The following is a 27,815-nucleotide window of genomic DNA, read 5'->3' as shown; positions in this document are numbered from 1 at the left end:
CCCGCGTTTCTCCCCCTCCCCACCCCCGATAATTATCGTAGTAGGTCTTTACGGAAGTGGGAGTGGGGCGTGGCAAGGACGTCTACGATCAGAGGTCACGAGTTGAAGGCTAGACCGCCTGGACTTTCCAAGCCGCTTGCTCCCGGAGAGGGCGGTGCGTCGCGGAGGGGCGGGGCTTCGAGGAAGGGGCCGGGCGTCGCGGAAGGGGTGGGGCGTCGCGGAGAGGGCCGAGCTACTCTGGGATCCTCTCCGGCTCCACAGCGCCGCTGGAGGAGGCCGGGGGATGCGAGCCACGGGTCTGGCCTCCCGACACCATGCTCGCTCTCCTGGGCTCGGCGGCCCTGGTGCTGGTGGCCGGGGCGTCTTGGGTGCTGCCTACAGCCTCAGGTGAGCGAGGGTCCTGGGCGAGGGCCGGGCGGCTGGTTGGGAGAGCCCTGGGCGGCTGGCCTTGGCCGCTAGCTGGGCGTGGGTGGCCCGAGTCCCCGCGCGCTCACCCCGTCACGCCTGCGCCCCTGCTCAGCCTGGGGACGCTGTCCTGGGCCCAAACCTCGGGCCGGATGGCGGTGGGAGACCAGACAGCCGCAGAAACGCGCTCTCCCAGCATAGCGCTGTTTGTCCCGGCCGCAGCAATGACTGAGATGAGAGTCATCTTAACGGGCCGAGGTTGCAGCAGGCTACCAAAACAATAACAAGCAAGCCAGGAAACCGCCGGGCTAGTTTGTTGCATCAGGAGAGCGGTGACTTCTCTATGGGGGATAGACAAGAGCGATCTTTTCATAGTGGCCTAAGCAACCCGAGGGAGACAGCCCGGCATGCCAGCCAGGACTCCTGGGGTTTTGTGAGGCTGCTAGTAAGTCCCGATTCCTTTTAGAAATCAGTAGATCTGGGAGGTACGGGACTCCCCAAGTCTCACCCTGCAGATAGCACCCAGTCCTGGAAATTCGTGCAAGTGGCCCGATGCAGCCCCAGGTGATTGTTTTGAAGCCCTTGGTCTTGGAAAGCTTCACGATCGTGTTTACTTCAGTATAAAAGGGAACCCCTCCCTATTTTCATGTAAAATGGACATTGAGGAGGGTGTACATTAAAAAATTAATTTTAACCAGTTGTCCCAGTACTGGAGAGACTGAGGCGGGGGTGGGATGGTTGGAGGCGAGAGGATAATGGTGAGAAGGTGTCTCAGAAGAACTGACCTCAAACTGGACTAGTTACTAAAGCATAATTTACAGGAGCATTTACTGGACTCGCCACTAAGCGTTTTAAAGGGGTAAACTAAACTTTCAGCGCTGCCATTCCTCGCCTAACACTGTGGACCAATTGCTGACTGAATCGAAAATCGTACCTTGTGAGTCTATTCCTGGGAGCCTTGTGGCTTAACTCCGCTGGGCTATTGTTTTGATGTGTGCGTGTGTGCACAGTGCGCTGCTTTGTGCTCCTGAAACGGGAGGTCAGAGGTCACTGTCAGGTGCCTTGCTCTGGTGCTGTCCACCTTATCTGGACAGGGTCTCTGAACGTGGAGCTGGATAATACGTTGGCCACTCATCAAGCACCAAACACCCTCCTGCTGTCATCTGCTGGGCCCTGGGATGACTGGCGTGTGCTGCCACACCCAGCTGGAGGTGAACTCAGGTCCTTGTGTGTAGCGCGAATTCTGATTGGTCTTTATAATAAAAACTCGGAATCAGATATTAGGGGGTGAAAGCTGAAAGATCAGAGAAGCTGAGCAGCCAGCCACTAGGTCTTACCTCTACCAGTGCTCAGACGGAAAGGGTATCCCATCTCTACAGGTCCTCAGATTGAATGCTGTGAGCTCCTGTCTCCTCCCGCCTTATATCCTCCTCTCTGCCCAGCCATATCCCTGTCTGTCTCCACCTCCCTAGAGCTGGCATTAGAGGCATATGTCTCCCAAGTACTGGGATGAAAGGTATGAGCTATCACAGGCTGGCTCTCATTCTCTTTTAGACTGGACTGATCTTGTGTAGTCCAGGATGGCCTTGAACTCTCAGAGATCCATCCGCCTCTGCCTCCTGAGTGTTGGGATAAAAACTGTGAGCTACTAGTGCCTGGCCTCTGTGGCTCACTAGTGGCTCGCTCTGATCTTCAGGCAAGCTTTATTTGTTAGATCACAAATAAATTCTCACCACGCTCATGCTTGCGCAGCCAGCACGTTTGTCAGCTGAGCCGTTTCCCTGCGCTCTGTTTTGGTTTATTAAGATAGGCTCTCACTCTGCCTCTAGAGTACTGGGATTAAAAGTGTGTACTACCACACCCAACTAGAGCTATTGTCTTAAAATATTTCAAATAAAATAGTTGACTATTCATTTACATGTTAAAGGTCTCCTTCCTAGTTCTCTTTCTGGTAATCTTCTCTTCCCCCTAAAGGGATAGTAATGTTGAAAAATAAATGAATTATTACTCTAAATTTGAGATTGTAATGTTGGTCCTTAGACCAAATGTCAAAAAAAATTTAATTAAATTAAATCATGCTTTGTATCCTAGTAAGAGCCATCTCGGACTTTAGACCAAGAAAATTGTTCAACATGTTAATGAAATTTTATTGTATAATTGGATGGCTGTATGTCTTTATAGTTACATCACACTTCACAAAATAGTATACCCTACTGGCCTTTGAGATGAACATCAAAGGCTGGGGCCAACTGAAATTATAAGCAAATGAATGCTCTTTTATAAATTTTACATGCTGGACCAGCAATATGGCCAGGCAGGAAAAGGCACCTGCCCCCAAGCCTGAGGACCTGAGTTCAGGCCCACCCATATGGGAGAGAGAGAGAGAGAGAGAGAGAGAGAGAGAGAGAGAGAGAGCGCCAGCTCCAGCAGGTTGTCCTCAGACCTCCACATGTTTGCTCTAGCATGAACGTGCCCGCACACAGGCACATACACAAATTAAGAAATGGTATGCTCCATGCTGAAGGGAGGCTAGACTATTGTTACCGACACCAAAAAAAAATCTGTGAAAAAAGAATCCAGTTAACTCTCATTGCCAAATCTCTGTTTGTTGGGGCGCACCATACAGCGCAGGTCGGCTGAAGAAGGGCACTCCAAGATGGAATGTTGAGGCCTCTTCTGATGGGCTGAACCCTGAACAGAGGTAGGATGGCATGTTTATTGATTGTTACGCAAAGTATTTCATCATACCAAGGTCCCTAATCTAATTTTGCGTGTCTTCCTAAAGGAGAGCATCGCATGCCCCCAGGACTCTAGTCCTTTCTTATATATCATTTGCAATACAAAATAATGCCAGAGCCTCAGGTGTGCCTGAGGTGTCTTGTGACCAAAGTCATGGGATGGCTGTGATGCCTCTGTTTTCCACGAGGATTCCTCAAGGTCACAGTACTTCTGAAACCACAACTGTTCATCTGACAGCCACCCAGTTCAGTGACTGCTGAGTTCCTACACCATCCATTCACTCAAGTACCAAAATACCTCTACCGTCGGGCTCCTTCGGTTAGCGCTAGGAAGATGCATCCTCCCTGGCTGTACCTCATCAGATCTCCACTTCCTCTCGGGCTTACATTCATTTTGATTAAAATATTATGAACTGGGGTCTAGAGAGATGACTCAGCAGTATAGAACATTGGCTGCTCTTTCAGAGGACCCAGGTTCAGTTCCCAGCACCCATGTGGTAGCATTCAAACACCTGTAGCTCCAGCTTTAGGTAGACCTGATGCCTTTTCTGACCAGACAAGGACATGGTGTACATGCAGGCAAAGTACTCCTACATATAAATATGAAAATGAATATTATGAACAGAATACTAGAACTGCTACAAATGGTATTGGATCCTTTGTTAATCTTATATGCCCAGTTTCCGTCCTTCCTGCACAGAATCTGTAAATTCCAACAAATGGGATGGGGCTCAAGTTAAGAAGATAAGGATAGCAGGGTGGATGCAGGTTAGGGGTGAAGTTCAAAGGCTCTGATGGGGTCTTGGAAATGTAGTTCCTAGCAAATACCAGACCACGACTTTAATCCCCAACACTGAGGAAGTAAATACTGAGAGTGGAGACACGTGATAGATACCTCCCCCCGACAGGTAAAGAGAAAAAAGAGTCAGAAAATGTTTTCTCCAGTATCTCATGTAATCTAACTGTAATCTGTAAACTTCTGAGGTAGAAGCGTGTCAGGACAGGACATGATAGCCTTGCAGCAGATGTTTTCAAAACAAGAAATAACAGTGGAACCAGATATGAAAAGATTAAAAATTACAGCCTAGGAACTGGAGAGAAGGCTCGGCGGGTAAGAGCACTTCCTGCTTGGGTAGCAGGACCTGGGTTTGGTTCCCAACACCCAGCTAGTGACTCACGTCGTTCCCTAACTCCGGTTCCAGGGGATTCAATAAATACCCTCTTCTGAATTCATGATCATGAGGCACATGTGGTAACATACATGCATGCAGGGAGAACATTCATAAGGTAAATTTTTAAAAAAAAATAGCATATTGGGACTGGAGAGATGGCTCACAGTTGTCTCCATCTCCAGGAAATGCCAGCATCTTCTCTCCTGTGCATACCCACACGGAGACACACACACAAAAGCTTATTTTAAAAACATGTCTTTTTAAGGACTCTAGAAATGTGATGGAGTGGGCAGCGCGAGTCAGTCTCGACCTAGACAGCACTTGGCTGCTGTCGGCACTGTTTGGAACTTCTCTGGAGCATGCGGAAGGCATGCCTGCATCTTCCAGGGCAGACTTGATGAGCAGGTGGCTGTGCCAGTCACAGACAGAAGGACCTGAAGTCATCGACCCAAAAGAGTGACTCTGCTTTCAAGGGAAACGAAATACTTTATTCTCAAACAAATATGAGTGACCAAAACCCAGGAAGATATATTCAAGGGTTACCATCATCTTTTTTTCTGTACCCACAGAGCAAACAATCCTAGAACATTCAGTGACTGTGAGGATGGGGGAATCATATAGACAAGTTAAAGGAGTGAGGGGCTCTAGCCACAGAAGGAAATGATAGCTACTTTGTCCTTAGAAGAGTGTCTACATCAGAGGTCTACTCGTGTACCTACTCGTCCTGCATGTGTTAGGTCAGGAGTGATGCTTGTTTCCAAAGATTCTGGAGCAGCCGTTATCCCAACCTCCCAGTGCTTGAGGCGGCAGACGGGCCTGTGCTATAACTCTTTTTGGAGGAAGACATGGTCTAAATCTCGTCCTTCCTAGAGTGGTTTATCATTATCGAGTTTCTTTGGAAGTTTCTAATTCACACAAGTAAGGCTATAAGAGACAAGGCATTGTCCATTAAGGCTTGATATGGCAGTTATAAAGGTATGCATACCTCATGTTTAGATTGTGAACAAAATCTCTCCATCCTTCCTAGGGTGGAAATCTTCCCTTTGTCCAGGATATCCTAATAATCAGTGAAGCAGTACAGAGACTGTGTCCAAGGAACTCCCTTATTTACCTCATAGTGACCCGGTCCTCAACCCCACGGTAGTCATTCTGTGTCGTATCTATTTTTATTATCTAACTTTATCCTAACTGTGTAGATACTTCTACAGGAAAGAATCTGGATAGAGCTGGTTCTAACTGCAGTATGAGGCATCTGCTGGGCTTGGGCTACAGCTCCCAGGCATCAGCGAAGATTGCTGTATATGAGTCAGTTCTGTCCTGGGGCTGGAGAGATGGCTTTGTCATTCAGTACCTAACTGCACTTGCACTTACAAAGGACCTGGGTTCAATTCCCAACACCCACTTGGTGGTTCACAGCCATCTGTAGCTCCAGTTCCAGGGATATGATGCCCTCTTCCAGCCTACATGGAATACATATGTACATGTGGGCCAAATATTCTCATGTAAAATAGCATACATAAATTGAATTTAAGATTTTTAAATACTTTTGATATTTCCTGAGGTTAAAATACAGTTCCACCATTTTTCCCCGCCCCTCTTCTCCTTCCATACTCTCTCACGGACCACCACTCCCATCTCCTCACTTTTTCAAATTCACGGTCTCTTGTCCTTTAACCATGTGTGTGTTCATACGTATTCCTAAATGTGTAATTAACAACCTTCTAAATCTGTATAATGTTTCCTGCGTATGTGTCTTCAGGCTGACCATTTGATACTGGATATCCAGTATCAAATGATTGACGTGCTTTTTCTGACAGAGACTATTTCTCCTGCTCACTGCATTCCCAGTTGCCCATACTTCTTCATTTTGTTTCTCTAGGACGGAAGCCTCCTGAGCTTTTCCCTTCCACATTAGCATGTCTGATGGTGACGTGCCTGGTTAGGTCATGTTAGGCAGTGATGTTGGGGAGCCGTCATGGATGTAGCCTCTGGCATTTCTAGGAGACATGGTCAATTCCCTGTTTCCCTGGCTCATAATGCTCCCTCTTTCCCAGCGGTCCCTGAGCCTTAGGTACAACTTGGGACTGGGCTCCATGACTTTGCATTTTGATCAGCTGTATTTTTCTGTTATGCTCTCCCTCTGTTGCACAGAGAACTACATTTCTCTGGGGGTGTAAGGACAAACATTTAAAACAGAGTTAGGGATTATGATGGTTTAGAGTGACATTTGTAGGTTCTCTGCCAAGATCCATGACTTCACTAGGCCTGGGCAGCTGACAAAGTTTCCAGTGCCAGGAAGGATTTCTGTCTTGTTTGGCAGATCTGAAGATCAATTGGTGAGCCAGTGTGTTTGTGCCCCTATTGCACCCAGAGGGTTAGTATACATGCTGGTGTGGTGGTGGTTCTTAGACATCATAGCTTAAAAAAAATTTAAATGAGTGCAATCAGTCGTGTTATTGATGTGAATAATAACAATTTATAAAATATTTTTATAGCATAAATAATCATTTTGTTGTTTGTTGGCTTTATAGGTAGAGAAGATCTGGAACCTCCTGGGAACATAGATGTCTATATTATAGATGACAGCTTTACCCTAAAGTGGAGCAGCAACGAAGAGTCAGTGCACAATGTGACTTTTTCAGCAGAATATCAAACGTAGGTGACTAACTGGCCTGCTGGAATGATACGGGGCATTTTTGTAATTCTTTTGTTGTTGTGTTGTGTTTTGGTTTGGTTTTTGTTTTGGTTTTTCGAGACAGGGTTTTTCTGTATCTTTGGAGCCTGTCCTGGAGCTAGCTCTTGTAGACCAGGCTGGCCTCGAACCCACAGAGATCCGCCTGCCTCTGCCTCCCGAGTGCTGGGATTAAAGGCGTGCACCACCACCGCCTGGCTCCATGATTTCTTTTTAATGTGGGAAGCATTCATTTCCATCATAAGAGATTCTACTTCCCATCACATTTGTGACTATCTCAGTGGAGGCTGAGCTGAGCTGAAGGGCTGGTAAGATGGCTCAGCGGGCAGAAGTGCATGCCGCCAAGCTTGATAGATTAAGTGGATTTCCAGGACCTGCGTGGAAGGAAAGAACCAGTTCCTGCAAATTGTCCTCTGATCCCCACTCTGACCCCCACTCGTGTGCCGTGGTGTGTTTGCACAGACACATGCACACGCACGTACGCACGCATATACAAAATAAAGAAGACGTTTCTTGTGGTCTGTGGTTGAGAGTAGTACACAGCCTCTCCCATCTCTTCTCTACATGGATGTCACATATTCATCAAATGTGTTATGGTGTCTGAACTGTCTTGACATGTGCAGAGACCCCGGAAGGCATGCTGGGTCCTGGAACAGCCCCTCACTTCAGTCAGTTTTCCTTTCATTCCCATCATACACAAAGGTTTCACTTTTTAAAAATTAGGTAATTTATGTGCATGACTATTTTGCCTCTGTGTGTGTGTGTGTGTGTGTGTGTGTGTGTGTGTGTGTGTGTGTGTACCATGTGCATGCCTAGTGCCTGTGGAGGCCAGAAGAGAGCACTGGACTCCCAGGAACTGTAGTTAGGGAAGGTTGTGAACCATGTGTGTGCTGGGGATCTGACAGGTCCTCTGCAAGAGCAGTAAATGCTGCTACCCACTGAGCCATCTCTCCAGCCCTAGATTTTCCTCTTAGACACAGTGCACACGCATTGTGTTTCAGACCCTGCATTTCCATAGACTGAATGCTTTCGTCAGTGCCTCTTTCTCAGCACTGACTTTCTGCCTCCCATTTGCCAGGGCGATCAGCAGAGGGCTTCTAAGGCAGGCCTAAGGAGGGTCCAGCTCAGGAGGTGCTGCCCTCCATATCCTGCTCAGTGTGGGGTCCCTGACTGCACCCCTTTGTCCCTGTGTAGGATGGAGTCAGCAGTGAAGGAAGGTGTCAGGACCCCAGTGCTTCCCCCGCCACTGCACTGTGTTTCCACGTGTTACTAAGACAGAGTAACCCAGAGATTCCTAACTGTCTGTGTGCACAGGCACGTTGTATCTCTAGCAGGTTCTCCGTACATTCCGTTTTGAGTTTTGATGCCATTTGTTCTTTGCCTTACGTTGGGTTCTTCACCCAGCAGCTGGCTTAGGTATAGTGGGGATCTTTCCAGACGCCTTTAAAGTTACCCATAAGAAAGAGCAGACAGCCAGAGTCTCATGCAGACACTATTATCCCAGACCCAGTTCATGGTCATCTGTGCCCTCTGTCCTGTCAGGAGCATCACAGGTGCATCGTCCTCACCCTGTAGCATTGCTGGCCTTGCAAGCAGTCCCCTTGCAGAGACCTGCGCACTAACAGCAGGGGTGCGGAGTTGTGCAGACTGAGTCTGCCCTCCACTGCTGTCTGTGTCTGCGTTGTCCCTGTGGTGTTAATGGAGGTGACAGCTGTGGCAGTGAGTAATTTATCATCTGAGTCAGGGCAGCTCTGAGAGTGAAAGGAGCTGCCCAGGTATGCTGGGGAAAAGGAGGAGTTCAGCTCTAAAGTCTGTCTGAGCACAGAGTGAGTGGTTTATATAAAGTACTCTGTGGTGCTGGGGAGATGCCTCGGCAGTTCGGGGCACCCACTGCTCTCCTGGGGACCCGTCGCCAGGTCAGGCTGCTCACAACGGTCTGCAGGCGATGTCTGTAGGTCCTGTATTCTCACGAACATACCCACATACTTAAATTTAAAAAAAAAAAAAAAAGTTTTAAATAAAATAAAAATATTTATTTAAGCAAAAAACTGAAGTGCCCAGAGGGTGATGGGAGTGGTGAGCTGGGGTGTGAGCAGACCTGGCCTGCTCGGTATCTACTGTGTTTTCCTCACTGTGTGGACAGGCAGCGCTGACCATAGACGGAACGAGTGAGCCGCTCAGTCTCTGCATCTAGCATACACGCTGCCTAAACGTCACTGTCACTGTGCCTCAAATGACCTATCTGCAGGCAGAGTGGCTCCCGCCTATGATCCCAGCACCCACGAGGCAGAGGTGGGAGGATAGCAATGACAGGCCATCCTGGGTCATGCTGTGTGTTCTGAGCCACCCTGGGATACCAAGAGAGACACTGTCTCTAGGGAAACCAATCAGAAAGACTGTGATCTCCATATGTGTGATAGTCACTCTTTATTTAACAGATATTGGAAGCCCGTTGTGTCACGTATTTTCCTGAATGCAAAAATGCCTCCGTAGTCAGGAACGATAAAGGACGTGAAGTTTCTTCTTGAGACTAAGCTTATGAATGAGTCTTATATCGGTTAAATAGCCACGTTTCAAATTGTATTCTGCTATAGTTTGATAAAGTGTTTTTTAAGAAAATATGAAACTCGCTCCCACTGTAAGGAGCGCCCTTGAAAGCAGTAGCCATCCACTGACGGATGAGCTCCGTCTCCGACACGGAACGACACGGATAACGAGCCGTGGTGGGTTAAGAGGACAGTGGGGCGAGTTTCACATTCACGCAGTCATGCTAAGCTCAGGGTGTTGCACGCACTGGGCCAGCACTGACCACTGACCGACACCCTCACCAGATTTTTTATTGTTTAATTTTTCTTATTTTTGTTTGTTCGTTTAGATGTTTATTTGCGGAGTCTTACTATATAGCCTAGAATGATTTCAAACTTACTGTGTAGCCCAGGCTGGCATCAAAGGTTCAATCCCCCTGTCTCAGCCTTCCCAGTGCTAGGATTCTAAACATGGATCACCATTCCCAGCCATGCCCCTTTTTAAGACTATTAATACAAGTCACCTAAAATTTTCTGATTGGACATTTCTGCTGGAATCCATTTGTTTACATTGACATACCAAGGTTTTGTTTCTGGTGTTGTAATAGAATTAGAGAGGGTGTGGCAGCTGTCTGGCCTTGCAGAGGACCCAACCCAGGTGCTCAGCACGGGGCAGACGGCTCACACCACCTGGAACCCCAGCTCTAGCTGTTCCCCACAATAACGTACACATGCCCACACATAGACACATGTGCACATAATTCTAGAAGAAATCTTTGAAGCATTAAAGACCCCAGGAAACAGAGTGATTGGTTTGAGATTGGGCTGAGGAGAATCACGCCACACAGTACTGAGGTCTATCCTAGGATAGGCAGTCTATTTGTAGAGGGTCAGAAGGCAGTCATCATCTGTAAAGGGAGGACCACACTTCTTTTCCCAGCCACCCAGACCCGAATAATCAGACAGAAACGATATTCATTACAACACTGCTTGGCCAGTGGCTCAGGTGTATTCTAGCTAGCTCTTGCATCTTAAGTTAACCCATTTCTATTAGTTTGTGTATTGCCACGTGGCCATGGCATTACCTCATTTTCTACATGTCTTGTTTCCTCCGTGACTGCCTGGCATCTGCTTGCCTCCGCCTACTCTCTCTATATATCTCTGTTTGGATTTTCCTCCTGGCTTTATTCTACTAAGCCATTGGCCAAAACAGCTTCTTTATTAACCAATAATAATAAAACATAGCCATAGCATACGGAAGGGAATCCCACGTCGGTCATCAGACCAATTGGAAGCTGAAGTCCAGGACACAGGTTCAGAGTCACACAGCTGTCTTGGGCCAGCCACATCTGCTCTGTCTCATGGATCGTTCGTTTCTGGTTCCCTGAAATGCTAATGTAACCACTCAGAGAATTGACCAAATGGTCAGGTGATGGTGGCATTCTGGAGGCAGAGGCAGAGAGATCTCCAGGTTTGAGGCCAGCCTGGTCTACAGAGTGAGGTCCAGGACAGCCAGAGCCACATAGAGAAACCTGTCTCAAGAAAACAGCAATAACAAAAATTAAATATCTGACTTATTCCAAGTAGTGATGTAGCTCAAATGTATCAGAAAGGTATCAAAGGGTAACCAGGTAAATGTTAGCAGGACATTATCTCAAAGAAAATATTGTTTTAAGTGTAACTTCCATTTTATTTTCCCCAGATGTTTTTCTTCTGTCGTTATGAAGCCACCACTTTGGTAGAGGTCATAGGTCAGCACCAAGAGGCCTGTGTCCAGGCTTCCCAAGTAGATGCGACCACCTCGCTCTGTGGCACAGCTCACTAGGAACACAGCTTAGAAAGCACATGACCTTTGAAGGCATCTGCTTTAGAAACACCCTGACGGCAGCAGCCTCTGCTGTTAAAAATGACAAGCTTCTTAATGGGCTTGTCCTTGGGCACCTCCTGGATGCACGTGTGCGGGGAATTGCCTGCACTTTGCCCGTGGCCTTTTTCTACAGCTGTTGTTAATCTGTTGGTATTGTTTCTGACCCTTTTCTTGTAGTGAGGCACTGCAGGCAGGCCTGCTTTTCGTCCCGCTGGCTCTTGGCCGCCCGGCTCCTACACAGCTAGCTTTACACCCGAAATAATTACACGGAAACTGTATTCTTTTAAACACTGCCTGGCTCATTAGTTCCAGCCTCTTATTCACATCTTGACTAACCCATATCAATAATCTGTGTAACACCACAAGAGGTGTCTTACTGGGAAAGATTCAGCATGTCTGACCTGGCGGCTAGCTTCATCGCATCTCTCTCCCTGAGGAGAGGCATGGCGGTCTGTCTCACTTAGGAGAGGCGGGGCAATTGTCTGAGCCATCTACCTCACTTCCTTTTTCCTGTTCTGTCTACTCCACCTATCTAAATCTTGCCCTATCAAAAAGCCAAGGCAGTTTGTTTATTAGCCAATGATAATCCTCCATCATTTCCCCTTTTTCTGTTTAAACAAAAAAGAAAGGCTTTAACATAGTAAAATTACATATAACAACAGTTATCAAGTAAAAATTACAGTTACGTTATTTATATCTACTTTATCTTTTATCATAACTAAGGAAACTATAACTATCTATCTATTCTTTAACTCCATCAAAGACTCCAGAAGGATATAATATTACCTAAGTAAATGAGAAGTAAGCAACTTATAAAACTCTAGAAATGACAGAGACATCTCACTGCCTGGACAGTCACCCAAAGTTCTTCTGTATCGTTGGGGCATCCATCTTCGGCCTTCAGGCCCATAGTTTCCAGCAGACATTTCCATGAAGCAGAAAATTTCAAAGGCAGTTCAGTCAGTATCTGCTGTGTCCTGCAGAATGTCTCGCAGACTCTTTCATGAATCAGGAACACCGAAAGATCATCTTACCTTTAGGCAAGTTCAGCAGTCCTCTCTCTGAGGGTTCTCTGTGTCCAGTTTATGCAATAGTCCAGGCAAGAGCAGTTTATTGCCCAAATAGCTATCAAACTCCATTAGAAGCCTCTTCGATGCCCATCTTCCTCTTGAAGTAGCTTTGTGCTGCCAGGAGCAGACGTGTCTCATTGTCATGATAAGTCCTAAGTTATTAAAACATTTAAATGCCATATTCTGTAGTCTTTGGAAGATATGAAGTATGCCTATCTAACTGAAATATCTCTATATATATCTAGAAAATCTAACTAACATGACTATAAGCTTTACTATTATCGATGATTATCCATTAACAACCTATATTTCTTAATTATACATTACATTTTTAAAATGAACTATACAATCACAATACTGTAATCAGTATCAGAAATACATCTACATATAATAAAATTGACCTTAAATTTAAATCACTAAAGCAAAATCCATATCAATGCAAATTATTCATATCTATATCATATCCCCCTTTAAATGTAAAAGAACATTTATAAACAATATTTGGGAACATGGGCACAGTTATTTCTCTCCGAACTGCTTCCTGCTGAATGGGGACGCTGTTAATCAGATCTTTCATGGTGTAACCTGTGTGCCAGGTTCATCTCAGTCATTAGTTGGGTGAAGTAATTTTCTGAAGATGTTCATAGCAACCTTTCAGGAGGGCGTGGTCTATCATACCATATTGGGATAGAAGCAATCCACAGGGTCTCATTTTCTGTAAAAACAAAAGAAGAAACTCTTTTCCAAAGTATTATATCCTCAGATCCAAATTCTGAAGTCAAGGTATTTTCAAAATATCTATGTTGGATTAGTTACAGCATTTATAAACAAATATCTTTTAGCATCTGTTGCTCCTTCCTCAGCATTCAAACAATTCAAAGAGAGCATAATAGCATACAGTATCAAGATTTTCTGTGTATTTTCCATCTTTGTGCAGTTTTGTTTTAACCTCTATTTCTTTTATTTTTACTTTTACTTTTTGAGACAGGTTCTCTGTATATCTTTGTCCTGGAATAACTCTGTAGACCAGGCTGTCCTTGAACTCAGAGAGATCCACTTGCCTCTACTTCCCAAGTGCTGGGATTAAAGGTGTATGCTACAACACCTTGAACTCACAGAGATCTGTCTGTCTCTGCCTCCTAGGCATTGGGATTAAAGGTGTGTACCACCACAACAAACTACTTCCTTTTTTCTTTTTACTTTTAAGAACTTTAACCTTTAGCCTGCATATATTTTCAACACAGTGTAAATCATTTAGACGTTTTCTTTGTTTTTGAATCTCTCTTTACTGTATCTCTCTCTTTTTCTGACTATGAGCCTTTAAATTACTGAGCAATATGAGTAGAATTCAAGCCGCAGCTTTGCCGGCTAGATCCAACCCATTCCTTAGCTTTCCAACCTCGTGGCAGAGGTACCCACTGTAGCCATTTTTATTGCCACAACTCTATGGCGTTTCAAGGTCCCTGACAGCAAAACTCAAGTCCTCTCTCTGTAGCCGGCCCTCCTGCCTCAAAGAGTCAGATTTTGCCCTGGCAGGACGGCCCAGAAAGCCGGCATTTTAAAACGACACAGCTTTTTTCCTGCTACGGCTGAAAACTGAAAAGCATGCAGTTAATTTTCATCAACAGCATTTAAGTGTTTCGTAGCTGAACCTCTTAAAAGAGCTGCAGTGTTTTGCAGCTGAAGCTGAGTCAGGAAGCCTCTCTTAGATGAGAGCGCTTGCTTGCCAGACCCGAAAAATAGAGTTTTACTCTATTCTTTCTCAAGCTTTCTGTGGATTCAGTTATCCACGTGGGCGCCATTCTGTAGTGAGGAGCTGCAGGCAGGCCTGCTTTTCGACCCACCCGGCTCCCAACTGCCTGACTAGCTTATGCCCCGAAATAACAACACACAAATTGTATTATTTTAAACACTGCCTGGCCCATTATTTCTAGCCTCTTATTGTCTAATTCTCACATGTTGCTTTAACCCATAACTAATAATCTGTGTAGCACCACGAAGTGGTGTCTTACCGGGAAAGATTCAACATGTCTGAACTGGCGGCTGGCTTCATCGCATCTCTCTCCCTGAGGAGAGGCACGGCAGTCTGCCTAACTTAAGAGAGGCGTGGCATCTGACTGAGCCATCTACCTCACTTCCTTCTTCCTGTTCTGTCTACTCCACCTACCTAAGGGCTGGCCAAGGCAGTTTGTTTATTAGGCAATGAGAATCCTCCATCATTCCCTTCTGCTCACATGCTCGGCACACGGTGACGCTCAGCATGGGAAGTAAGTTCTTAAGCGAACTACGACATGCACAGGACATGTCTCTGCAACTTCTGTGAGGACATGAGCTCATTCAGTCTTTTTTTCTCAATTAAAAGAGAAGAGATGGAGAACTGGTTAAAGATGCCTGAGTGTCAACATATTACGGGGACCGAATGCGAATTCTCTTTACCGGATGCAGATATTTACATCCACATGACATTTCGTGTAAGAGCTGAGAAAGGAAAGCGCACTTCTTCGTGGAATGAGGTCGAGCCGTTCATTCCATTTCAGAGAGGTGAGAACGCATCGCATCGCTGGCTGCCTCCCCGCCCCTTTCCACTAAGGCCCTTTTTCCTGGTGTTAGTGGCTCTCTGGGTGTGGTCACCAAGAGCCTTTTAGGAGTCCCTAAAGTCAACGCTCCCTAGTAATCCAGAGATTTTATTGCCTCATTTATTTTGATATTTTGATTGTCTGTATAAAGAGAATTTTGAAAGGATGCTAGACACACGGCGTGAACTTACTGGCTGCGCATGTGGGTCTGTGTTGGTTAGTTCACAGGGTAATGAGATGTTTTTAATGAAGGTTTTTTTAAATTCATGCCTTTAAGTTCTTGTTTTTGGAAATTACTTTTGTAACAATGTGTCTGATAATTTTATCTTTGTGAATCCACATTTTGTAATTTTGTCTACTTTCATGGGCAGTATGCTGAGTGTCAGAGTCCATAGCCGGTGTAAACAGATCTTCAACAGCTTCCATGATTTCTATGGCAGCACAAAGAGATCTAGAGACCAGAATTCAAGACACACTGCCCTGACCCCGTCTTAAGGCCTGGCCTGTGTCCACTGTCATTTCCTCCCATTTCCTTGCTTCTCACATGTTGTCACTTCTGCAGATGGCAGCGGCCACCTCTTCTCACGGGTGCATTCCCAGTCCTCAGGCTGGGTGCATCTGAGCACAGCGTGCATAGGGCTCCACTCCCTCGAAGCTCTCTTCCGGCTCCCCTGGAACTGCTCACTCCTGAGTTTCTTTTCCTGTTGTTCTCTCTAGGAGATGTTAAGCTTGGGTTGCAGCCAGCCTAAGTCATTGGCCCTGCTTTTGACTCCCGGCATTCCATTCCCTGCCCCATGCTCCCTCTGAGCGTTAGACTGGTGTCCCCTTCTCCATCCAGTGTCTGCTGAGATGGCAAAGGCATCTCACGGTGAAAATGGCCAAGCAAAGCTCTCAGTCTTGCCCAAAGCCCTTCCTGCAGCCCTCGCCATCTCAGGGAATTACATCGGCTGGTAATTTGCTCTACCCTAGACTCATTTTGATCCTTTTCTACATTTTACATCTCACAAATGTCACGTGAGGATGTCTGAAACATCCCTTTTTGCCTTTTTTACCGAGGCCCTTGTCGTCTTCTCTTGATTTCTTTGACCTCGCTGCTTCCTCCTATCCCTTGGCCAGGCTGATCATTCCAAAACCTGAATGGGATTTGGCTCTTGGCCATCCTCAGCCTCCCAGTGTCTTCTTAAATTGTTACCACTTCCTTCTGTGCGGCCTCCAACCACATGTCTGACTCCTCCTGAGCTCTCTCATGCACTCCGTGCCCTTCACTGTCCCGTCTTAGAGAGTTCACATGTGGTCCCCGGGGACCTGGGCTGCCGTTCTGCCGTCTGCACAGCTCGGTGCTTTGTTCCGGCTTCTGCTCGGAGGTTTCGGAGCAGCTGGCTTTCCTATTTGTGGCCTTCCCGCTCTTCACGTGTTTGTCTGCAGTGCCTGCGTGCAGACCTTGGTTTATGGTTGTTCTTGCCGTGTCCTCCCAAAGCATCAGACCCATGAGGGCTTTCCTCTGTCTTCCCGCTCCAGGTAGATGTTTGTCGTGAACATTTTAGAGGGGTCTCCTGAAGTTCTGTAATTGTTCTCTACTGTCAACAGCTCACATTGGGCCCCCAGGAGTACGTTTGGAAGCTGAAGACAAAGCTATATTAGTCCACATCTCTCAACCCGGAGAAGGTGGGAAGATGTGGGCAAAGGAGAGTTTCAGCTTCAGCTACCAGATAGTGTTCTGGCGGAAGTCTTCGGGTGTGCCTGTAAGTGTCTCTTCTGACCCCGATTACACGTGAGAGAGAAGGCGCTGAGTGAATTCTAAAATTTGACTCTTTATTTTTTTTATCTTTTTTGTAGCAAAATGTTACAACTAATTATTGCATAGAAAAGATTTTAAAACTGTTACCAGAGACTACTTACTGTTTAAAAGTTGAAGCAATACATCTGCACCTCAGGAAGCAGAGCAAGTTCAGTGAGGTGCAGTGTATAAACACCACAGGTAAGTGCGAACTCTTGACCTCAGGTCAGTAACCCACTACGGACAGCATGGAATTTGCACATCTTACATGATGGAGTTTAATGAAGGTTTAATAATTATTAAAACAGAGCATTGGGTAGGGGTGTGTGACTGAACATTTGTCTAGCCCACGCACACAGAAGGAAGGGAGGATAATAGCACTTACAGAATCAAGTCATTTACTTAGTCATTTTTGTCTCAATAATAATAAAAATTAATTCTACTTAAAAGTTAAAATTTTATAGTATCATAAATGCTTTTTACTTGCCTGTAATCCCTGATGCAGTTGCTAGCAGAATAGTTGGTACCCAAAGCCTCTACGGATGAAATGTCCGCAGTGTTAGCACTGCCAAGCTTACCAGTAATTAGGTCAGGTGGGAACTGGGCTTGTTCGTGGTTTTAACTGTAAATTTAGTATGTCTCTTTAAATCAGACAGGATAAATACGGTTCTGTTGCACTAGTTTAAAGGCTGGAGAGATGGCTCAGAGGTTAAGAGCACTGGCTGCTCTTCCAGAGGTCCTGAGTTCAATTCCCAGCAACCACATGGTGGCTCACAGCCATCTACAGTGAGATCTGGTGCCCTCTTCTGGTGTACATACTTACATGCAGGCAGAACATAATATTTAAAAAAAAAAAGTGTTATAAAAAATGTATGTTTAATGGATTCTTTGACTTCTAGAGGCAAATAGATTGCCTGTGCCAGAAAACGTAGACGTGGATGCCCAGGGTAAGAGCTATGTTCTCAGCTGGGACTATGCGTCTCCAAACGTGAGCTTCAGAGCACAGTGGCTCCCGTAAGTCCCTTTCCTACATGTTTTTTACCCAGTGTGCTTTGATGTCCATTCACGCTGCCTGTGTGTGCCACTGACGGCCACAGAGTGACTGACTGAGAGTGAGTGAGGTGCTCTGGGGAGCCACAAGTCTTACTGTAGGTTCCCTGTGTCAAGGGGAAGTGGTGGCCGTGATAGAGCAGGACCCCCGGTGGCCAGGCCTGGCCCCGTACACATATACACATATATACATAGCACATATACAGATGCGTACACCATACTCATCCACGTGTGCGCACACATTGGCTCACACACAAAGGAAAGAGAAGTAATGTCGCCAAGGAGGGTGGCTTCATCCGAAACTCGCCTTGTTCCTGTGATTGTGGACAGAAGCCCCTGTCTTGAAGCTGTAGAACTCAAGGCCACATCTCAGAGGCCATTAGGAGGGGACTGTGACCTTTACATCTGTGTTAAGGGTTCATCTCAAAGGTCATGTCCACAAAGGAGATGTTCTGTTCCTTTACCTTGGAATGGCGGATTGGACCCTTAAGCTAAATCTTCAGAAGCCCTCCTCCTGCCAAACAGTATAGCCTGACAGGAAAGCCAAGCAGCCACAGTCTTTTCAGCTCTTGCCCACACTGTGGAGGGATTGTAGGAAGTGTTCAGTATGGGGGGCAGAAGCCTTGAGGTGTCCTAGAGGAGCAGAACAGACACTGGACAAGGAGAAGTGGCACTGGCCGCCTATCTCAGAAATCTTTGGGCCATTGGCAATTTTGTGCTGGGAGGGGAGGTGGCCTGGGGTCTGTTTGGCTATATGTGGGGCCCTGTGCTCAGGTGGCAGAAAGCCTGAGGAAGCCACCTAGGAGGTTTGCAGTTCTGGCCTTCAGTTGAGATGCTTCGAGCTCTAGTCTCTTGGCCAGTAGATTCTCTTCTCCAGCCCCAGGGAGGGGCTCCCCCTTGGTGCGATGAGCTCCGTAAGGGATGCCATGGAAAGTTGTGGCACTTTTGCTGGGGTGTTGTCCAGAAGGGAAAGGCCCTATTTATAGTGTTGGCAGAACTTTGTGACAGAAATGTTCCCATCATGGCCACTTTGAAGCTACCAGCTTGAAGTCTTTTAATGTGGACCTGGGAAGACACGCATGCAGATGCTTGGCTAAATAGTGTGGTTTAGCATGTGAGAGTCAGAAGTAGCTTCAAGAAAAGATAACTGGGCTCTCTTTCTTATGGTAACTATGGTGATGCATCACTGAGCAAAAGCAGTTGGAGAAGAAAAGGGTTTATTTACTTAGCTCACTCTTCTATATCATAGTCCACCACTAGGGAAGTCAGGGCAGGAGCCTGGAGGCAGGAGCTGATGCTGAGGCCATGGAGGGGTGCTGCTTGCTGGCTTGCTCCTCGGGGCTTTCCTATCAAACCTATGACCACCAGCCAGGGGTGTCCATACCCACAATAGGCTGGGCCCTCCCCCCTATATCAGTAACTAATAAAATGCCCTACAGGCTTGCCTACTTACAGCCTGTGTATTCTGGAGGCCTCTGCTCAGTTGAGATTCCCTTCTCACAGATGACTATAGCTTGTACCAAGTTCACATAAGACTAGCCAGCACTTTGAATATTTTTAGTAATTTTTTTATTTCTGAATTTTATATCAGCCTTTTAATAATAATTTGTTTAAAAGACATGTACTTGGAAGCCATGACTTAGCCGAGAAAGCATGAACCAGAGTTGAGGTACAGATGTGGTAGCCCCTGGGAGTTAGACGGGGTTCTGGGGCAAGCTGGCTAACTGGACCTTCCAGATCAGCATGTTGCAAGCTGGGTGAAATATCCTGCCTCAGGAAAGTGGAGAGCAACCAAGACACCCTGCGTCAGTTTAAGGCCTACATAAACACACGTTGCCCCCCCCACACACACACGTGTACCTTCACACACGCACTCACATGCACACACATACACACACGCACACAGAGGAACAGCTTGCACATTACCGAGAAGTCCACGCACACTCTGGAGCATCCTCGACTCTCCTTTGTTGGGACCAATCTCCTCCATTGTCCCACGAGTTTCCTAAATGGGGAAGCTGTCCCTGGGACCATAGCGCTGACTGCAGTGTCTGACGTATTGTACATCCTCAGTACGTGTTTACTGAGTTCATGATTGACTTTAGCCTTCTGTTTTGTTCCTTCAAAGGCACTATTTTAAAAGTATTCCCGGAGGATATTCAGATCAATGGAGACCAGTGCCTGCCTGTACAAATGTCCAGACTCCACACTGTGTCTTTCCTCAAAACACCATCCACACAGTTACGTTCTTTCTCCGGGTACAAGCCTCAGATGGAAACAACACATCTTTCTGGTCTGAAGATAAACTTATTGATTCCCGAAAATACAGTAAGCCATGTTTTTCTGAGACGACATCTGACACTATAGCCCAGGCTGGCCTGGGACTCAGTGTAGCCCAGGCTGGCTTCAAACTCATGGCAATTCTCCTGCCTGAGCTCCTGAGAGCTGAGGTTATGGGTGTGGTTCGTGCATTCCTTACCTCAGTTTTTTCACTGTAATTTCCTCATTTAGTTTAACTTTGTAAGAATTGTTCTGAGGTGTCTAATTCTTTGTTTTTCTGTAGTCTTCTCAGCTGCCATTCCTCCTCCGACCATCGCCGTCACTCCCACTGGGGAGTCTCTGCTTGTCGATGTGAGCTGTCAGGACAGTTCCAGCAAGTGTCAGACACTAACTTACGAAATAATTTTTTGGGAAATCTCTTCAAACACTAAGGTAAAAGCCTACACAGTAAACTTTGTGACTTAAGCCTCATAACTGTGGCTTGGGAAAGAAACCGAGCAGGGAGGGAGAGAGAGACTGAGACGTACGTAGTAGCTTTAAGATGTGTGCATGTGGGGGTCTTGTAGACATTTATGACTGCACTGTGTGCGGTAGAGTCAGTGTCAGCCTTTCCATGTTCCTGCAGGACAGTTATGGGCTGCCTGCATCTGCGTCCTACTTAGTTGTGTGTGAGTGTGTATGTGTGCGTGTGTGTATGTGTGTGCGTGTGTGTGAGTGCATGTGTGTGCATGTGTGTGAGCATTGTATGAGTGCATGTGTGTATGTGTGTGCATGTGTGTGAGCATGTTCGTGTGCATGTGAGCATGTGTGTGTGTATTGTGTGTGTGTGAGCACGTGTGTGTGCGCATGTGCATGTGAGCATGTGTATGAGTGCATGTGTATGTGCGTGTGTAGCAGGCTTTCTTGGACCACCAGCCCCTAAATCATGACAGGAGACTTACTATGAACTATGCATGCTCAGCCTTAGCTTCAGCTTGTTTCTAGCTAGCTTTTTTTTTTTTTTTAACTTAACCCATTTCAGTTCATCTGTGTGCTGCCCCAAGGCTCGTTTCCCTCATCTGTGTACTGTCCATCCTGCTTCCTGCTTCCTCTGTGTCTGGACAGCTGGCCCCAGGCTGCCTGGCCCCCCTTTTCCCTCTGCCTGCCAGCCCTGCCTAGCTATTGGCCATTGTGCCTTTTATTAGCCCAGTCAGGTGCCCTGGGCAGGCAAGGTGAGAGAGCCACACATCTCTACATAGTTCAGCAAATGCTGCATAAACAAATGTAACACCTCTTTACCTAATTAAACAAATATTCTATTCCACAACATGCATATGCGTGGGTGTGGGTGTGTGTGCGCGCACATGGTTACAATTGCCTGTTTATTGTGTGTGTATCTTAGGGTACACGTGAACTTCTAGGACAGGTTGTGGAAGTGATCCCACCTTATACCTCCCACGGGTTAAACTGGTTATCAGGCTTCTCAGGAAGCCCCTTTACCCACTGGGCCCTCTCGCCAGCCCTCTAGTTTGCATTTGAAATATAGCTTGAGTCTATTGCTATGGCATTAGAACCATTTTACCATGATTCCCAGCACTGTCTTAAACTAAGGTTCCTTTATAAGAATGACATTTGTGCCCGGGAATTCCTTGTGGTAAAGCCGCCCTTACTTCAGTGGATACGGAACGTCAGGGTTTCTACCGGGTGTCCGTAGCGCTCCCCCAGAGCTATGTCAACCAAATATTTCCAGATGTTGTCACATGTCCTCAGCTGGCAGCTCAGTGGAGACAGAGAGCTTTGTGCATGAAGAGTTTTGTGGGCTCCACAGGACTTCAGTGCTGCTCTGAGCCAGTCATTCGGCAGAGCCCGCCCAGCCCATGCCATGAGCCCCAGTGGAATTCCAGTCAAAGGAGCAAGCATAACAATCTGGGACAGTAAACGTTGTCTCTTCATGTTTGGTTGGAAATGTAAACAAATCCCAAAGCTCTGTCTGCTTCCCCTCCAGCCATCTGCCTACGCTAACTGTAGCGTCATTTAACTCCGAGAATTAGCCTCAGCGTTCACCAGTCTGGCAGACGTTATACTGAGCTTTTATGTAGGTCTGTTCTTCTCTGAAGCACTGGTAGCCCTAGCAACTTGGTGTCCGCAGGTGTTTGTGAGGTTTGAAATGAGGCGGCATCTGAAACACCTGGCACAGACTCGGGCCGCCTTAGTGGCTGTGCTGACCCACGCAGCAGCTCGTTGCCTGACTTGTGCTAAGGTTTTATATGACCTGCCCCGTCTTTCTTCCAAAAACAGTATTTGCAGTTAGTTTGCGCATCAGATCCTGGTGAGCTCTGCTCGCTGGTGCTGAAGGCTGAGTGCACATGCTCAGAACAGAAGCCCAAGTGTGCCTGATGACGTGGTCTGGCCTTTGTGCTTGACCTGTGTGCCAGGAGAGATGTGTGTGCCGCACGGTCTCTGGGACACAGAGGATGAGGCTGGTGGATCAGGCCTTAGAGGGAACTACCCCAGCCAGTTTGTGGCCTAGTGAGAAAACGCATTTTGAGCTGCCAAGTGTTGAAATGGCTTTGTTACCCAGCACGGTTGTAGCATTGGCTGACCATTGCAAACAGCAATGACAGGTTCTCGCTCAAGGATCGGGAAATTAGGTCCCAGTGAGAGGACGTCAGCAGGCAGTGCAGCTCACGTGGTGATTTACTGGGGACAGTGGCAGCTGGAGCCCTTACTCCTAACTGTCCCCACCGTATGCGGAAAAATGAAAATTGCCTGAGGGAGGCATCATTTGCTTTTTTTTTGGCAACAGATTTTTAACTCTGATTTGGTATAATGGGTGACTTAAAGCATTTATATTGCTTAGCTACATAACAGCTAGGTGTTTGGAAGAGACCAATCATGAATAGAAAAGAATCCAGAAAATGCATATTCCCCATCAGATTTTACGAAGCAACTGACTTTCATCACTGATTTTATTATTCTTATAGAGAAAAATGGTGCAGAAAAGCCCAAAGTTCACCATTATGAACCTGCAGCCGCTGACTATATATTGCGTGGAAGCGAGAGTACACTCCTTTGCCTCGTGGAACGAGAGCAGCAGCTTCAGTAACAGGGTGTGTGAGAAAACAAGGGCAGGTGAGCATCTTCTAGACGTTTTTAATGGAGCTCGGGCTTGTAGTGTTGAGCTGTGGGCAGGCCTGCTTTTCCTCCCACCCGGCTCCCGGCCACCTGGATCCCGCACGGCTAGCTTTACACCCGAAATAACAACACACAAACTGTATTCTTTTAAACACTGCCTGGCCCATTAGTTTCAGCCTCTTACATCTTGATTAACCCATATCTAATAATCTGTGTAGCACCACAAAGTGGTGCCTTACCCGGGAAGGTTCTAGCGTATGTCCATCTTTGGCTGGAGCTTCATCGCCTCCGGTTCAGAGAGGAGAGGCATGGCAATTGCCTGAGGCATCTGCTTCACTTCCCTCTTCCCAGCATTCTGTTCTGTCTACTCCACCCACCTATGTTCTAACCTATCAGGCCAAGCAGTTTCTTTATTAATTAACCAATGAAATCATCAGATAGATAGAAGACACACCTACATCACGGGCTGATAAATGTCCTTCCTCAGACACAGCAATCAAAAGTGAACCCAGCGAGTCCTCTGGGGCCAGGGACACTCTGTCTTGCAGTTCGTGTTTCCTGTCGCTCTCTTTCACTCAGCACCCAGACAGTAACTGCTCGTCTTAGCTCACACAGCAGTGCTCACACGGTGATCACCGCCTTCAGTCCTTGCTTGCTGACAAACAGCCAGACACTCACTGGTAGTGCTTCCATTTTCTAGTCTTTAATAACCTGTGAAAATGGACGTTTTTGTGAAGGTTTTCATGTGTCCGGGCCACAGTCTCCTTTGTACTCTAGTTCCTGGAGGCAACTGGCTTAGCCACCGAAGGCTGTGACTGCGGGTGCTGGGGACCCCAGCTGATGAGACCGCTCTGTTCATGCGGTTCTCCTCTTGATCCCAACGTTGTTTCTGAGGGCGGTCGTCAAGTGTGACTACCACTGCCCACAGCGGTGTGTTGAGTGCCACCCAAAGGTTCTCAGGGCACTCGCTCCTCTCCTCTGACTGTCCCATGTGCTTACGTGCACGTCCTCGTGTGTTTTAGGAAACTCTCCTATAATCTGGGCCATGGCTGGACTTGGCATTCTGTTTTTTTGTGCCCTGGTCTTTTATGCTGGGAGGAGCCTCCTGAAAGACCTCAGCCATGCCTTTGCATCACCCAAGCCTCCCCCAAGTATCCATGAGGTAAGTTTCTCTTCTTGTCACCAGCTAGGAGTTGGGAACAAGCATTTGGGTTCAGCAGATGATCTGTCCAGAAAGTAATCTGGGCTAATGTGGTATGGTAGTACATGCCTGTAAAACTCAGGAAGCTAAGACAGGAGGATTGCAATGAGTTTGAGGCCAGCGTGAGCCAAGTAGTCAGATTCTATCTCCAAAAACAAGACACAGGACAAGAGGTTTTCAGAAGCTCCAGGCCAGCTAGAGCTACAGAGAGACCCCGGCACAAACCAAGCGTGCTGTCATCAGCTTTAACCTCGGCACTTGGGAGGCAGGTGGATCTCTGAATTCAGGGTCAGGCAGGGCCATACAGTGAACCCTGTCTCAAAAAAAAAAAAAAGAAAGAAAGAAAGAAAAAGGAAGAAAGAAAGGAAAGGAAAATGTTTAGAAACAATGGCTTACTGTGTACTTGTTGTTCTGCTGCATTCTGGTTCCAAATGAGTATGTGTAAGTGTGTAGCAACAAAAGCGAACATGCACAGCAGATGATAGCGGAATCATCAGGTTGGCACTAACGGCATCCCCGAGAAATCACACCCTCACAGTCCTCCCGGAGTCGGGACAGGACGTTCTCTCTGTGAGTGAGGTTTCCGACTTCCTGTTCCAGCACAGCCACCTGATGCCAGAGGAGGACACTGGTGACCTTGGTGTGCCTTCTTGCTCTTCTCCTAAGTCCTTGTCATGGGGTGAGGGACTAACTTGCTGCACGACAGTCAGTCCTGTGACACTGGAGATGAGCCAGCATGTGCGAGGCTACCTTAGTCCCATAGTCAGCCATCAGTGGCACCTGACCATTTGCTAGTGAAACGTATGGTATAGTCGGAATAATGACTTGTCCCTGGGTTTGTCTTTCCACTTCCCCTCTGTGTGGTTTTCCACACCATATGAGAAACTGTTACCCTGTTATCCATCTGTCTTCACCTGGTCCCCTGGGTGAGGTCACAGGTGAAACCGAAACCACTGAGTGGCTCAGGACTCCTGTGAGGTTAGCACCTGCAGTCACGGCACTGAGTGAGGAAGGGCTCGTCCTAGACCCTGGGACCCAGAAGATGAGCCATTTGCTCAAGGCAGGGCAGGCTGGCCTTGTGAGGTCAGGCTTTGGATAAAGAGCTCCTGGGACCTTGCAAGTCTGTACCAGGATTCCCCAGTGCCTGAGTTGGCATGATGCCCTCAGAGCTCGGCACCCAGCCTTCTGCGTGCTGGCATTTTAAATCCCACTTGGTGCTCTGCTAGAGGCAGCAATTTCATAAGTGGAAGTGGCTCCTTACCAGCCAGACCACCGGAAGATGTTCACGTCTCCCTTGTGCTTTTGAGTGCCAGTGAGCTGGATGCTGCTCCTTCAAAATGTCCGTGATCCCAATGCCCGCCCCTGCCCCAGCCTTTGACAGCACAGTGTCTGTCTAAGCTTTCTCAGACTTGCCCAAAAAATGCCATACCCGCATGGCTGGGTTTAGCTAATCTGTTGGAATGCACACACCAAAAGGTAGGTCTGCTAACGTCAGGCATAGGAAAGCAAAGACATTAGAGCTAGAATATCAGTCTTTGTTTTAAACAACCTGTGTTCCCTTCCTTCTTCATCCTTAGCTTTTCTCTGAGCCACCTTCGAAAAACCTTCTGCTTTTGACTCCTGAGGAGCACACCGAGAGGTGCTTCATCATCGAGAGCGTTACTGTAGCAGAAGAAAACCGTGCGCCTGAGGAAGATCACAGAAAGTACAGTTTCCAGACCAGCCAGGACTCGGGGAACTACTCTAACGAAGAGGAAAGTACCGGGAGTGAGAGCAGCCAAGGGCTCAGGCCGTAGGACTGCGTCTGCCCGCAGTGGGCTCTTTCAGAGTTCCATGTAGGAAGGCCGAGGAACACGCATCTGTCCTCCTGGGGCCTGAGAGAGGGCAGCTGCTCCTCTGGAAAGGAGGGGCATCTTCAGAGTGCAGGCCTGCATATGCGCAGCTCTCCACCGCTGATGTGGAGGGCATGGTCTGGAGTGATGGACCTTCGTCTGTGAGGAGACCACCCGTTTCTGCTGCCAGCTGAAGTCCCGGGGTGCTGTCTTGTGCCACAGCGGTGGCCTGTTACTGTGTATGCCATCTGGTGTTCTCCTCCCACTGTTCAATTTCTAGAAGAATTCCAGAACATTCGGCTTTTTAATACTGCCGTAGCCCTAAGGTGTCTCAAAGGTGCTGTTGTCTGCACTGGCACTTCCTAACCCCTAACTTGGCACAGCAGTGGCCAGGTTAGAACTCAGAAGTGGCTGAAGCAGTGGAGAGGGGAACTCTCCAAGCTGAGGAGTTGGTGTTACATAGTGGGTAGGCAGTCTGGCGCTGTAGGAGCAGAAGATGCCAGCAGCAGACAGAAGTGGAATAATTCCGTAAAGAGGAAGCTGGAGCACCATTGACAGCCCGTGCCGGTTTCTGTATGTAGCTTTTCTGTCTTCCTTTGTAACCCAGGCTGACCTCTCCCATCCCGCAGTACTCAGGGACCCCGTCTCAGCATCCGTGTACCTAAAGAAACAGTGTCAAATACTAAGGCGAAGGAAGAGTTGATTGTGTACCGCCGTCTGTAGGTTCCTGTAACTAACTTTACATTGCTGCTCATGAGTGTCTGTTGTAGGCAGGTCATCTAACGGTCCCTGTTATGTTCCTTTCCCAGCTGCCTACGAATGCGGGGCCTGCCCGCTGTATGAGTATTTACAGGTGTGGATACATGTATGTAGATGTGTATATAAAGTACAGAGCCCAGCAGGCTATGATACTTCAGACAACCTCGTATTTCTCTTGGGCCCTGGGGGCAGGTGTTGCCGAAGCCCCCACCCCCAGTGTAGCCTCCTGTACCTGGCCTGCATCGTTCCTTCTGTGTCTGTCTCCCCTCTAGTGCAGAAGCTTCGCATAGGGACCAAGTTCCCCGATGTGCCCCAGCCCCATCATAGTGCAGTACTCGGCACAGACGTCTGTCCTTTTGTCTGTCTGCCGGAGGGTCTGCTGCCATGGTTTCACAGAACAAACACTGGAGCCAAAACTTGGGGTTTGGGCGGGTGCTACTTTGAACTTGGCTTCTGTGTGCCAGGGGTGCTGAGACGGTACCCTCCAAAGACATTCCCAGCAGTAGGGCACGCGGACGGTGTCCTGTGGCCAGCAGCCCTGCACATGGCGTCCTGAGGTGAGCTGTGTAGGACTGTTGCCCTCTGGCTTCTGGGACCCAGACTGCTCCCTCGCCAGTGTCTGTCACTGCTCCCTCCATCCACGTGTCCTGAGATCCCTTCTGCTCCAACTCGGGAGCCTCGGAGGGTGAACACAACTTGTGTTTGTCAGTTTCCTTCCTCGCAGTGGAGGAAATAATAAATTTATCTTTATTCCTAA

At 47.5% G+C, this 27,815-nt stretch overlaps 1 protein-coding gene across 1 annotated transcript; it reads left to right on the top strand.

The window, feature by feature from the left end:
• Nucleotides 1-224: 224 nt before the first annotated feature.
• Ifnar1 (interferon alpha and beta receptor subunit 1) lies at nt 225-27,815 on the top strand. The gene is made up of 11 exons (XM_038346349.1): nt 225-387; nt 6,847-6,970; nt 14,832-15,010; nt 16,633-16,787; nt 16,882-17,023; nt 17,722-17,836; nt 20,001-20,200; nt 20,436-20,584; nt 23,116-23,263; nt 24,289-24,428; nt 26,045-27,815. The coding sequence occupies exons 1-11, from the start codon at nt 315-317 to the stop codon at nt 26,261-26,263; spliced, it is 1,644 nt and encodes a 547-aa protein (XP_038202277.1). The 5' UTR covers nt 225-314; the 3' UTR covers nt 26,264-27,815.

The sequence above is a fragment of the Arvicola amphibius genome, chromosome 10 (genome assembly GCF_903992535.2).
Source record: "Arvicola amphibius chromosome 10, mArvAmp1.2, whole genome shotgun sequence".
Taxonomy (NCBI): domain Eukaryota; kingdom Metazoa; phylum Chordata; class Mammalia; order Rodentia; family Cricetidae; genus Arvicola; species Arvicola amphibius.
This window is presented reverse-complemented; position numbering and strand designations above follow the sequence as displayed.

Coding starts and splice junctions, on each gene's coding strand:
- Ifnar1 (XM_038346349.1), top strand. CDS start 315: ATGCTCGCTCTCCTGGGCTCGGCGGCCCTGGTGCTGGTGGCCGGGGCG. Junction 16,788..16,881: donor GGAAGTCTTCGGGTGTGCCT/GTAAGTGTCTCT, acceptor TCTTTTTTGTAG/CAAAATGTTACAACTAATTA. Junction 24,429..26,044: donor CTCCCCCAAGTATCCATGAG/GTAAGTTTCTCT, acceptor CTTCATCCTTAG/CTTTTCTCTGAGCCACCTTC.